Source organism: Anabrus simplex, chromosome 1 (assembly GCF_040414725.1).
Source record: "Anabrus simplex isolate iqAnaSimp1 chromosome 1, ASM4041472v1, whole genome shotgun sequence".
Classification (NCBI taxonomy): domain Eukaryota; kingdom Metazoa; phylum Arthropoda; class Insecta; order Orthoptera; family Tettigoniidae; genus Anabrus; species Anabrus simplex.
This window is the reverse complement of record NC_090265.1, coordinates 1,137,889,350-1,137,902,581: the sequence shown is the minus strand read 5'-3', so window position 1 is coordinate 1,137,902,581 and position 13,232 is coordinate 1,137,889,350. Positions and strand designations below refer to the sequence as shown.

At 37.1% G+C, this 13,232-nt stretch overlaps 1 protein-coding gene across 1 annotated transcript in view; it reads right to left on the bottom strand.

Moving 5' to 3' along the window:
* Positions 1–4,623: 4,623 nt before the first annotated feature.
* The window catches only part of poe (E3 ubiquitin-protein ligase-like protein poe), a 797,274-nt gene continuing 788,665 nt past the window's right edge, over positions 4,624–13,232 (bottom strand). Inside the window, exons 81-82 of the mRNA XM_067137373.2 lie at positions 11,934–12,093; positions 4,624–5,142 (exon numbers count right to left, since the gene is read on the bottom strand). Of these exons, the coding sequence (XP_066993474.2) occupies positions 5,078–5,142; positions 11,934–12,093 (225 nt within the window). The 3' untranslated portion in view covers positions 4,624–5,077. The remainder of the gene's footprint in view (positions 5,143–11,933; positions 12,094–13,232) is intronic.

Here is a 13,232-nt window from a genome sequence, read left to right as displayed (position 1 = left end):
TATCATATATTTTATTAGATAAATAGAATAGAGAGACCAAGTGGCGTCCAACTGAGTCCAACACGTCTTCCACTTGTGTGAGGCCCCTTCCTTTCCTTCGTTGACTCTGGTACTCTTCTAACCCTAATAGTATCAAGTCTGTCAAGCCCTTCAGTTTCTTAATCAAATACTACCATTCTTTGGAAGGTCAAAAAGTCTTCCTCTTTCTCTTCTGATGGTATTAGGTTTGTAAAGCCTAGGGAGTCTTATTTTCATGCCCTTTGTGGCCCTTCCCTTTCTTTCGCTGAAACCTTCATTCTTTGAAGGACTGGAAATCCCCTCACTAAAATAACTATTACCGAAACAATAAACAACACCTCTATGGAACAGCAGGGCATAAAAAGATGCAAGTTTTTCCTTAGTGTGTTCCCGTCCTCCTCTAAACCCTGAGCTTCAAATGTACATAGTCAAATGTTGATAATGGCCCTATGCATGATTAAGACATGACTTAAAAAAAAAAATGTATATATATATTTTTTTTTTCAGAAGTCCTGAAAACAAAAGGTATTGTCTTAATATTATTATATTTCTGACAAACTTTGATCTTTCTCCGGGAATTAGGCTGTGTTGACATTTTTTTAATATGTTCTACTATTCCATGGCCATCAAAGCCTGCACTAGAATATTTACTTTTTTGTTCACTGTTACATTTAGAATCAGAATAAAGCACTAATTGGATAATCTTCAACCAGTCGATTGTTTCTTTGTTTATTCCTGAGAGCCACTATTTCTTTCTAGAATAACTAATTTCAGCACTTTCATGGAATAAATATTAACCGACTTCATAATCGTGTGACTGGTCTCGAGTAGATAAGTGAAAAGGAGAAACAGGATTGAAAAAAATCACTGTCCTGCGATGGTTTCATTGCCGCCATCTTGAATTGCTTTTTAGGATGTCTTCTGCATCCTGAATCAGGATCCGATGTTAATTTCCTCATCACATCACATTTTCTCAAAAATCCTATACAGTAAAACCTGCCTTAACGGACACCTCATACTGGCGGACGATTTTCGAGGTCTGTAATTAAATACCATGTTGTGTATGAGTAATTTACCCCTCTTATACAGACACCCTTTATTACGGAAGCAGACACACCATAGCCATGAAAAACTCCAATTAAACCTCTCCTAATGGACACTTTCGTTTTCAAAAAATACTGTATTTGTGTCCTGTACAGTATGTATTCACTTACTTTTTGCACAGGTGGTACTTCCAAGAATCACGGACATCGTAACTTTTGGTCCACACTGTACACATTCCTGGAAGGCAATACTAAGCTACGCTATCACTTCCGGAAGTTATGTGATCTGACATGCTCGACAGCGCTGGAATTCGTACCTTCACTGTCAGGTTACTTTTCATTGACTCGTGGGCTTTTGATGTGTTCAGTTTTACGTTAGTAAGTTGGTGTAAACATAGCTCTGAGGAAGTTTTTAACTCTAAAAGAAAAGGTAGGCATAACAGACGGCAGCTGAAATTGTGAAGAAGCAAGAGGAACTAGTGAAAGAATGGCATTTAAATGGCAGCAAACAGGGCATTAAACTGCTTCAAAGTGGTAGTGGACCTCTCATTGACAAGGCAACGTTAAGAGTGGTTCGCTAAAATAAGAAGTCAGAATGTCCCTGTGTCAGGACCAATGATACAAGCAAAAGCGTTAGAATTCGCGGCAGAATTAGGTATTGGAGATTTCAAAGCCTAGAATGGCTGGCTAGAAAGCTTCAGAAAGCGATATGGTATCAACTTCAGACTTATTTGCGGAGAATCATCCAGTGTTAATATGGAGATTGTTGAAAACTGGCAAGAAAAAATACCTTCAATCATAGACGGGTATGCTCCGGAAAATATTTGAATGCCGATGAAACTGGATTATTTTTCCGTGCTTTACCCGACAAAACTTCGTGTTCCAAAGGAAATCGTTGTACTGGTGGAAAAGCTGCGAAAGAACGTCTTACGGTCTTGTTATGTGCAAGTATGAGTGGAGAACGGGAGAAGCCCCTTGCGATAGGAAAAGCTGCAAAACCAAGGTGTTTTAAGAATATGGACGTTACAAAGTTTGGCATTGAATGGAAAGCGAATAGGAAAGCAGGAAAGCATGGATGACCAGAGAAATGTGGCTAGGAAATTGGACAGAAAAATGATACGCCAGAAGCGAAAAGTGTTATTATTCCTCGATAATGCAGCATCGCATCCGGATACAATTAAGTTGCAAAATGTGAAGATCGTCTTTTTACCACTAAATGTAACATCAGTTTCTCAGCCGCTTGACCAAGGAGTGATCCAGAACTTCAATGTTATGTACAAACAGTTAGTGATGAAGCACATAATAATATCAGAGCTTAATGGGAATGAAGTAACCCTTCAAACACTGACAAAGGGACTGAATGTTCTCCAAGCAATTTCGTGGATAACCAATGCATGGAAAAACGTTACAGCCTCAACAATTCGTAACTGCTTTCTGAAAGCTGGGTTTCCCGCTAGTGGTGGACATCCCGAAATAGAATTGGATACCCTTCCTGATAGCATGGAAACAACACAACAGTTGATTAATGCAGCAGGTTACAGTGTATGGCATATAGTACTGTATATCAAAATTGATTCAGATAATCCAACAGAGTGTGAGAGTGGAGACACAAAAACGACTTCTCAGTCAATCCAAGGGAAGAAGGACAAAAATGAAGATTCTGATGAAAGCGAGAGTGAAGGTGATGCTAATGACGACTTTGAAGAAAATATGGAAATTAATGTGTTGCCATTAACCTCATACAGTGAGGCTCTCAGCTTTGTTAAGCGACTGAAAGAATTCTATTATAAACAAAACGATGAAAAAGGTGTAAATTTGACCCAGGATTTAATTGCACATAGTGAAAATAACATTGCTAAACCGAAATGAACAAAACAAACGAACATTAAGGATTTTTTCAAGTGCTAATGTTTTACTGTACTGTGCTAGAGATTGCTACATCTACATACAGTATTGATTTAAAGTTTCAAAAACTCGTATGTTGTTCTTAATTTTAACATGGTGAATAGTAATAGTGTACAGCGTGCTCAATAGAGGTTTCCATAGAAGTGTTTTTGTCTCTAACACAGTACATCGCAGTTGCAGCAGCCCATTTACAACTTTCTCATGTGAGTACAGTGCACTATATTGTACAATACTGTATACAGTATACAATTAAAGGTACATTTGCGACAATTGTTAACACATATACAGGGGTTATTGTGTTCCAACTTCTGTTTAATGGTACAGGTTTCATAACCTCTCTCGGGCAGTCACCCCTTCATAACGGACATTTTTTTCGGTCCCGAAGGTGTCCGTTATAGAGAGGTTTTACTGTATTACGTTTATTTCATCACTGCACTAATGCACTTCTTACATTGTTAGGAAGTGTTGCTTCAATTTAGATTTCCATATTCTTTTATTAATTTATTTTATTAATTCAACATCCTCTAGCCATCTCGTAGTCCTATATTATTACGCTCAATGTAGAACCGGCAACTATGTACAACATAGTCAGCAATGCGCGGTTTTGGCTGAGTGGCGTCATTCTCTCGTTGTGCTTCGTCCGCGACAGTCTGAGTTATGTTTCGCTTGCTCGTGAAAAGAGATTTTTGTTTTCATAAGCGTTCTATATGTGAGTGAAGTACTGTGTTAATATTTTTATTGAACTTACATCTAACCAATTCATTACAGCCCTAAACAATGAAGGTGAATGCTTTCAGTACCTGCGTCATTGATTCCTGGGCATCAGTAATTCCAAAAACAAGGACGATATTTTCACAGGCCCAAATATCAGAAACTTCTTTCTGATGCTAATTTTGAAGATGTTATGTGCGCTGCAGAGTGATCGGCATGGACAGCATTCAGGAATGTGGTCAGAAACTTTCTTGGAAACAAAGGATTCAGACTACAAACAAATGGTGGATAGACTGTTTCTTTCCAAGATTTAGGCTGAAAAATGAACTTGAAAGTGCACATTACATTCACATCTGGATCTACAGGAAATGGAACACAGATGCCAAGGAAAATGGAATAAAAACATGCTGGCAGATTACTGCTGGTTACTAAAGAGAGAAGGTCCAACTACTCCTCCCACACGAAAAGCAAGGTGAAGACATTTCTTATACTAAGGTACGACATTATAAAATTGAAACCGTTGACTTACCATTCTCAGTACATTATGAGGTAAATTTTGGTCCATTTGGCTGTGTTTTTCTACAGATCTGTTAATACAATACACTAAATATCTTTATATTATGTTCATAAGTATACCAGTGTATGACAGGAGTGTTCAGATGGGTGAAAATAATATGAAAGAAGCGTTCTTTACATGTGATAATAGTAATCTTGCATGTGCACGTGCTGCATATTTATTAAATTTTCATCTTGAATTTGCACGAAAACCTGATGTGATAGGGGAAAACTGACTTCAGTTCCGGAATCAGCATGCCCGAAATATAAAAGATCACTATGTAAGCTTCATGCAATGATCGGAAAGTTTGAATTCGCAGGTCAGTGTAATTAAAAAAAAAAAATGGTCCCAATGACAGATTATTTTCTAAAAATTACATCATACACAAGATAAATTGTAATCACATTTATTAACGAATACACAATACAGAAAATATAGAAAAAGCATTTACCACACAGTAGCACACGAATGATGGAATTAACAACAGGCATAATTTAAATACATTAAATAACTGCATGATTTATATGTTAAATTACATGCTAAAACATTATACAACTGCAATCCAACAACAACAACAACAAAACAATTGGTGCGTATAATACTATAAATATACTATATATGAATACCAGTTTCTGCAATGATACTCATGTTGGTCCAGCATTTTCAAAACGTCATGCATATCTACCCGATACCCAGGAAGTGCATTAACATCCCCAGGATAAGGTATTTGAAATAACCATCAGGAACTATATAAAATTACATACAAACAATTTATTTAAAAAAAATCAATAAATTATTATTGAAAGCAGCTGGCAGGTAAACGAGGATTCTGAGAGTTTAGATTTTACGCTATTCCTTTCAGCACATCTGCTATATAAGAAGCAGGGTTTGAGATTTCACCCAGCAATCCTGAAACAGAAATAACAGAACTATCATAATATCAAAATTCGCTTACACATCTTAACAGTAAAAAAAAAAAAAAAAAAAAAAAAAAAAAAAAAAAAAAAAAAAAAAAAAAAAAAGCACCCTTTAAGTTTTTCCATAACTTCATCATGAGGTCAGCATGTGAAAATCAAGTTGAGTAACTTATACTTTAGTTGACAACATGAACCATTCAATAAGATTACTAGCAATGGGCAGTCTGAGATGAGATCTCAAGACTTCTCGAGACTAGGTCAATGACCCCTTGTGAGGTATCAAAAGATCTCGAGAGTGCTGTCCTCGCATCATGTGGCAGGCAGTGTGTAGTAGGCATACAACTAGGCAAAGTTGAATTTTTGTGTCGAGCATGTGAGTGGTCAACCATGGACCTTCTCTATTCCGTAAATACATACGAGAGACATTCTAATATTCAGTTCTAATATGTGTCTATTATCAATGCGGTACTGAATAATCTATAAAGGATAATTATGCAAAGTGGTACTGTATACAGCAGTAATATTCTTATTCAAGGTAACTCTGTAAACCAGCAATTTTTGTCTGAAAACTTTTAGACTATAGACACTGTACTAATAACGTCATGACATGAGAACCACATCTGCGACTTGTTAGTGTTTTAAACCGTGCGTGGTACTTTGGTCTCAGTTTTTCATATACACTTTTTTTTGTACATTGATTCTGTGATATGAGATCATCATGGCAAAATAGATCATAAACAACAGATTTCAAGAAGTACTTAACAATATTAGCATTTCTTTTTTCTGAATGTTTGTTGGTTTCTTTTTACTAAAACATTTGATGATTCACCAACTATCAAGCTTCAGGCATCACCTATGCTCATAGTTAGTGGGATATAAAAAAATCTTCCTACTACTCCCTTCACGTCCTTCACCAACGATATATAAATATCAATGAGGTCAGGCAAAACAAAAATATTTTTCGAATGCGTCGATCAAGTGGTGCCGACAGTTTCCATCTCTAATAACCGAAAAATGCCATGGATCACTAAAGAGATAACATCAGGTATCCATAAGAGAAAAAATTTATACAGGAAACAGAAGGAAAATCCAAGTGACACTATGCGAGAGGAGTACAGGCTGGCTAGGAACAAAATCAAATCATTAATCCGTGGTGTCTACAGTTCATATATCCACAACATTAGTTTCAACAGTAAAAAGCTATGGCCTTTCATCAGAAACAAAAGCAGCAACAGTGCTCCATCCATCTTCAAGTACAACAGACTATCAGTTTCCTCTCCCTAAGAAATAGCACATACATTTAACTGTAAATTTAAAAATAACTTCACTACAGCTGACAAGGATGAAGACATGTTCACTACAAGGATAACCCCTCCCTGCCCACCCCTAACTAGCTTCTACTTCACTGCTAACGAGGTTGCAGCAAGTCTTCGGAGACCCCATGCAGCGAATTGCCTGGATAACGTGCCGGCCAGAATTCCCCACCGCTGTACAGATGCATTGGAACCTTCTCTTTGTGCAATATTTAACTTTTCTATGAACAGTGGGACTGTGCCAAACGAATGGAAGAAAGCAAATGTCGTGCCCATGTCCCAGTCTCTACTACATTTGGTTTATGTAAATGTATGGAACGCCTAATTGTTAAACATGTGCTGGATTTTCTGAATGAGAGAAACCTGTTGAATAACAACCAACATGGATATCTCCCTGGAAAATCCTGTACTACACTTTTAACAACAGTAATTGATGAGTGGCAGCATTCCTTGGACCAGTCTAATATCTCCCAAGTGGACTGCATAACTCTCGACTGGAGTAAGACCTTTGATCAGGTACCTAATCAACGACTGTTGTTAAAACTTAACAGCATGACATTTCAGGCAAACTGCTTGCATGGCTTTGATCATTCCTGGTAGGTCGGACGCAGTGTGTTGTGTTCAATGGGGCCAGGTCAGACCAAACTTTAGTAACCTCGAGTGTGACTCAGGGTAGTGTGACAGGGCCGCTTCTATACACGATCTTTACGCTCTATCTACCAGGTTGTGTATCATCTAATATGGCACAGTATGCTGATGACACAATCATTTACAGAGCCATTCACAATGAGGACATAAACAGGTTAGTCAGAACTTGATAATATGGCTCTGTGGTGCAAATTAATAGAGTGTCTATAAATGTACAGAAATGTTAATACATCTGCTTAGCTAGAGCAAGATCACTGTTACAACATCAAATTTAATAATGTTACTGGCTTTATGCCCCACTAACTACTTCTATGGTTTTTGGAGATGTCGAGGTGCTGGAATTGTCCTGCAGGAGTTCATTTATGTGCCAGTAAATCTACCAACACAAGGCTGACGTATTTGAGCATCTTCAAATACCACCGGACTGAGCCAGGATCGAACCTGCCAAGTTGGGGTCAGAAGGCCAGCGCCCTAACCATCTTAAACCACTGTGTGGTAAAAACCTGATACTGTTTCATAACGTATGAGAATGCACAGGGTAAATTTTACCTGATCAATTTATCAGTATGAAACACTATGTATAAGCCACTCTCTTTGTGTGGAAGAAGCAAACTGCCATGTTTGTGTAGATTTCAGAATCTAACAATATACAGTACTGTGGCTGTAAAATAAAGTTAACAATTGCTGCATAACATAATCCTTTGTACTACAGGCAAATCTACCGGGCACGTAGATTTATTGTGTCTCAATTATTATAATGAGTCATACATTTATTTATTCAGTAATACAACTATGGTACTTACATTACTTGCAATAGGCCTAATAAAAAGCTGTTACTCATGCGACAAGAGCAAACAACTGTTTTGACACATTACACAAACTAAACTTAAAAGCTGAATTAACACTATACCTTGCGATGAGAACTATACAGGTTTTAGACCGCTGATTGGTAACAGCATACACAAATGGGATAAACATTTTTACAAAAAAGTTTGTTGCACTTTAAATACAATGTTTATTTTTTGTGATCTTTCTTCCAAGAGCATTCCCCACACCATCCAGCTTGGTGTTTTTCTCTTGGCTGTTATTTTCTTTTCCAACAACTCCATTCAAAACTGTGTTCAAACACTTTATCTGGGCTTGAAGATCTGATGGTAGAAATGCCCCTCGGTCAACTCCAAGGATATATCTTTTAAAAATTGCATTCAGTGGAGTACTTAGGTTCCAAAATTATTAGTCTTATGAAATGACTAAATAAATTTATTCTAGAAATGTTGAGATTTAAAAAAAAAAAAAAAAAAAGGTCAAATAGCCAGTGGAGGGAATTCCTGACCACTGTGTATGATCCACATAACTCATAACAGTGTCCACACCACCCTTGATTTTATAATAAAATGTTATCATATCCTTTTTCTTATCTCTGGTATCTGTATTTATATCACTGTAATGATGCATAGTGGAGGAGAGTAATATCATTTCTCTTTATCTTAGAACGTATGATGTGCGGTCAAATTTGTGAAGTAGAACAATGATTAAAACTGTTCTCAACCTTTTGAAGATACAAGTTCAGGTTGTATTTCAAGTTTGTTTGTCCATTAAGTACGTACGTATGTTGCTCTGTGGTTTTTTCAGTGAATCATTTGCCGTAGTTTGATCAACTGGAAATAATAGATGCCTCACTATAGCATGAGCACTATTATCCTCTGGAAGTCTTTCTGAAGATGACATTCCCCTGGGAATACAACTTCATTACTTCAAAGGAAAAGATGGCACTTTTTGGTATAAGGAATCTCCAAATGCCACAGGAACAACATCTGCTCGAAATATTGTGACGGAGCAACCAGGTGTACACCAAATAGCTAAATGTGCAATCTCCTGTTGAAGCTTAGAGCTTACTCTTTACAGATGAAATGATCAATCAGACTGTAAAGTACACCATCATTCAGATAGGCCTAGATATGAAGAAGCCACAGTATTCCAAGGAATGTGATGCCGCAGTGACAGATACAGAAGAGATCAAAACACTGTTTGGAATACGTTATATTACTGGTGTTTTGAAAACTACACTTTTGAATACTAAGGGTATTTGAACTTGGGATGGCACTGGCATAGAGCTCGTAATCTGCACAATGCCATGGAAACGTTTGCATTTTTTTGAAGAATTCCTGCAAGTTCGATGGCAAAATTACTCATAATGAGACAATAAGAGTGGATAAGTTACACGTGTATGGGAGATATTTGAATCTTAGATAAGAAACTGTCAGTCTCTATACTCAATGTCTGAATATGCAACAACAGATGAGAATCTGCAAGAATTTCGTGGCTTCTATACCTTCAAATTATTTATGAAGTTGAAGCCAGCGAAGTATGGTTAAAAAATCTTCATGCTTAGCGGCTCTCAATTATTTTTCACAACGAACATGGAGGTATATATGGCAAGTCAACTTGATGGCCCCCATGTAATTAACAATGTTGCTAGTAATATTGCGAAGAGGCTGATGACTCCAACATCACCATACCTGCCAACTTTTGAAAAGGGCTATCAGTAAAACTCATGCACGACAAAAAATCTAACAATTTTCAACATACCCCGGCTTTACAAGTTATAAACCTCATTATAAACAGTATTGGAGATCAGAATATCAAAGTTTACAAACAAATGAATTATACCACCTTTCCAATACTTCACAATCCTTACATTTAGGATACAAACATTATACAGATGTTAAAAATTGGGACCTGTTTCGCTTAAACATAGTAAGCATCATCAGCCAGAAAAACATAACCCCAAAGTTAGGTCAGGGCCCTTAACCTGATTTCATAAAGTAGAATTGTTCACTAAGGTCTAATAGTTCACAATGGTAAAATCTGAATCAACCATAAAAACTAGTCAAATTGCACTAAGTACAATTGTTATAAGTGAAGATTAGAATTATTTTACCACAGCAATCAAATACTATTTCATGTATATTTAAAGCATTCAAAAGTAATTAATTTGTGTTTCTAACGTAGGTGAATATACTGAAATCCAATTTGACTAGGTCTATATTCAAGACAATTTTCCAATTTAAAGACAAATCAGACATAGACACCATAGGTTTCTGAATTTGAAATATTCTGAAGACAGGTTCAACATCTGGCAATACTTCTAAAAGCACTTAATTTTGTCTTAAGTAGTGGATTCTTCCCAGCTTCTCTAAGATACTGAAGGGTTTTTTTTTCTTTTTTTTTTTTCAGTGTACTCTTTCACAGATTTGTCAATGTGATCATATATTTTAAGAGCTTGATCAACACAGCATCCATTTCCAACCATCTTATTGCAGTGAACATAAATAAGGAAATGCAGTGCTTGTTGTAATGTCTGTGTATTTAGCGCGTCGAGCAGGGCTATCTTTATAAAGATTGTGCAGTGATCTGAAAAAATTAAAAGGGTCCCAGTCAATCTTGGAGATTCCGGTTTTTAGGGCTCAATTCACTGTATGCAGACTGCATATGCCTATATCAAGAAAAGATTTGGCCTCGGGGTTTAGCACTTGCAAATGATTTTCAAGTTTTTAAATGAAACTGAGGTTAAAACTCGGCCCATCCATTGAGATTGGCAAAATATTGCCTAAAGGTATGGACAGTCCATGTATAAACCCATCTAACAAGTGATCTGCAGTTACCCTGCCTAAAAATACACTATTCCAATACCTTACTGCAACTTTTGAAGATTTACATCCCTAAACCTTACACAAGTCCATTTGTCCTCTTTGGATAAATTTGTCTACTGATTCATCAAAACAAACAACGTAGTCAGAGCACTGTTTTAAGTCATTTTCCAAACTTTCTTTAAAATATGGCAGGGGGGCTAGTAAAGTTTTCAGCAATTTTACTGTCTGGGAACATTGTTTTGAATGCTGCGGAGGTTTCATCACAAGAGTTGAGAAACATTTTTCCAGTGACAACCTGGAGATCCCATATGGCTTCAGCCAATACATCATCATCTTTATTCACACTGCAAGTCTTTTAAACTCTTTTGACTTGTTCCTGGCACTGCTAATTCTTTTGTAGCTGTGGATGTAGTGCTAACTCTTGGCTGTGTATCTTCAAGTGGAGATGGAGTAGAGGTATTCTTTGCAAAGAAAGACATTGTTGGCTGGGAAGAATTAGCTTCCGTGTATTTTATGTGAGTAGGTCCTTTAGCATGAGAAGTGACTGCTTGTTAATCCACATTACTAAATTTCAACGATTTACAACACACTTTACAATATGCTGAAGTTGCAACATTTACCAATATGTCCAACCAACCACTCAGTTCAGGAAACACTTTACTGTTTAGCCAAAGTTTATTAAATATACACTGCTTGTTAGTCATTGTCATGAGTTTCAAGAAAGCATCCTAAAACTGAAATAAAAAAGAATAACATAAAAATGGTTGCAAGAAATGACACTACAATACACAAAAATTGTAGAATTATGCATTTCTTGTGAAAACAATACCTGAAAAAGAAATGCTACAAAATCCTGGGTTACAATAGACTAGAGCCTAAAAATATCCCCTCAAATCCATCATTGGGGAAGATTTCCCTGACTTTCCAGATTTTTTGGTTTCCCTGACTTTCCAGAATGTGGACACTATGATTAAGGGAAGTGTATTAAGACAAACACAGAACACCCAGTCTCCGAACCAGAGGAACTAGCCATACCCGGTTAGAATCCTCGGCCCGGCCAGGAATCAATGCCATGGCTCTCTGGATCGAAGACTGCCAATGACTATTCAGCAAAGGACACAAGCTTATATCAACAGCTTACAGTAAACCTTTTACACTTCTTCACCCACCTGTAACATCACAGAATTCTTCAAAGGAGGCACAGGGTAGCAGTTCTTCACGATATGTGCCCAGCAATCTCTCTGAGGCTTTGAGTAATGCCTCATCATTGTGACGAATGTAATCAGCCAAAGTAGTTGGCCACTGATCCTCAGATGTCACTGCCACTTTCTAAAAAATAAAAACAAAATAATAATAATAATAATAATAATAATAATAATAATCAGCTAGATCACTGATACACTAGTCTACACAGGGATGAGGTGATGCTAAGGTTGTTTCATAGTAGTGTTGTATTCCTTTTCAAATGAATTTAAATACACAGAGGCAATCTGAGTAACAGTGTATGTGTAACACCCCTTCGACTACTGTTAGTCTTTTAAGAGATATTAGGGAGCTGGAATTTTCTCTTTAGATAAACCTTATATATGCTAGTTAATACAACACAGATTGCGTAAAACCCAAGGAACATATCTGTAGAAAGACTTGCACAGAGTAACTTTACAAATGAAGTCCATATCTCTCTGAATTAATTGTAACAAGACATTGTTGAAGGTGGGGCAGCCTGATGCCATTCTACTGAAATAATTATACTTCCCCATTTTCCAACTAGCACAATTACCGTATAATCTCGAATACCACCCGCAATGTTTTTCGAAAAAATTGCTCCAAAAATTGAGTGCGGGTCTTATTTAAAATTTTGGGAAATTTAAATTTCCAAATGCGCGTAAATCGGGCATCACCGCCGGTGCGGCTTGGCAACAATGCTCTCTCCGCTCTCAGCATACGCTACTTCCGTGCTTGGCGTCAGTCTTACGCATGTTCTCGGAGTATCAACATGAATTACACAAAGTGGTTGCGATATTTTACTGCGAGTGAGAAACTGAAAGTAGTCCAGGAAGCCAAAATTATTGGAAATCGTGCCGCTGGTAGGAAATAAGATATTGATGAGTCGTGTATTCACGATTGGAGGAAGAAGAAAAATGTGCTATTAACATGTAGTGGTGAACATAGAGTTTTTTGTGGACTGAGTGTACGGTTTCCAGAATTTGAAAGAAAAAAACCTTTATAAATATGTGACAGAAAGGCGGGAATCGGGATATGGTGTGTCAACCGAAATGTGTCAGCTAAAGGCATTAGAGATCGCAAAGCAACTTTCATCGGAACTGTTTAAGGCAAGCTGAGGATGGGTTTGTAATTTTTATAAAATAAATGGGTTGAGCGTACAAAGGCGTACCTCAATCTCACAGCATCTTCCTGGTACCTACGATAAGTTATTGTCGTTTCAGTGTCACATAATTCGGTTGTGG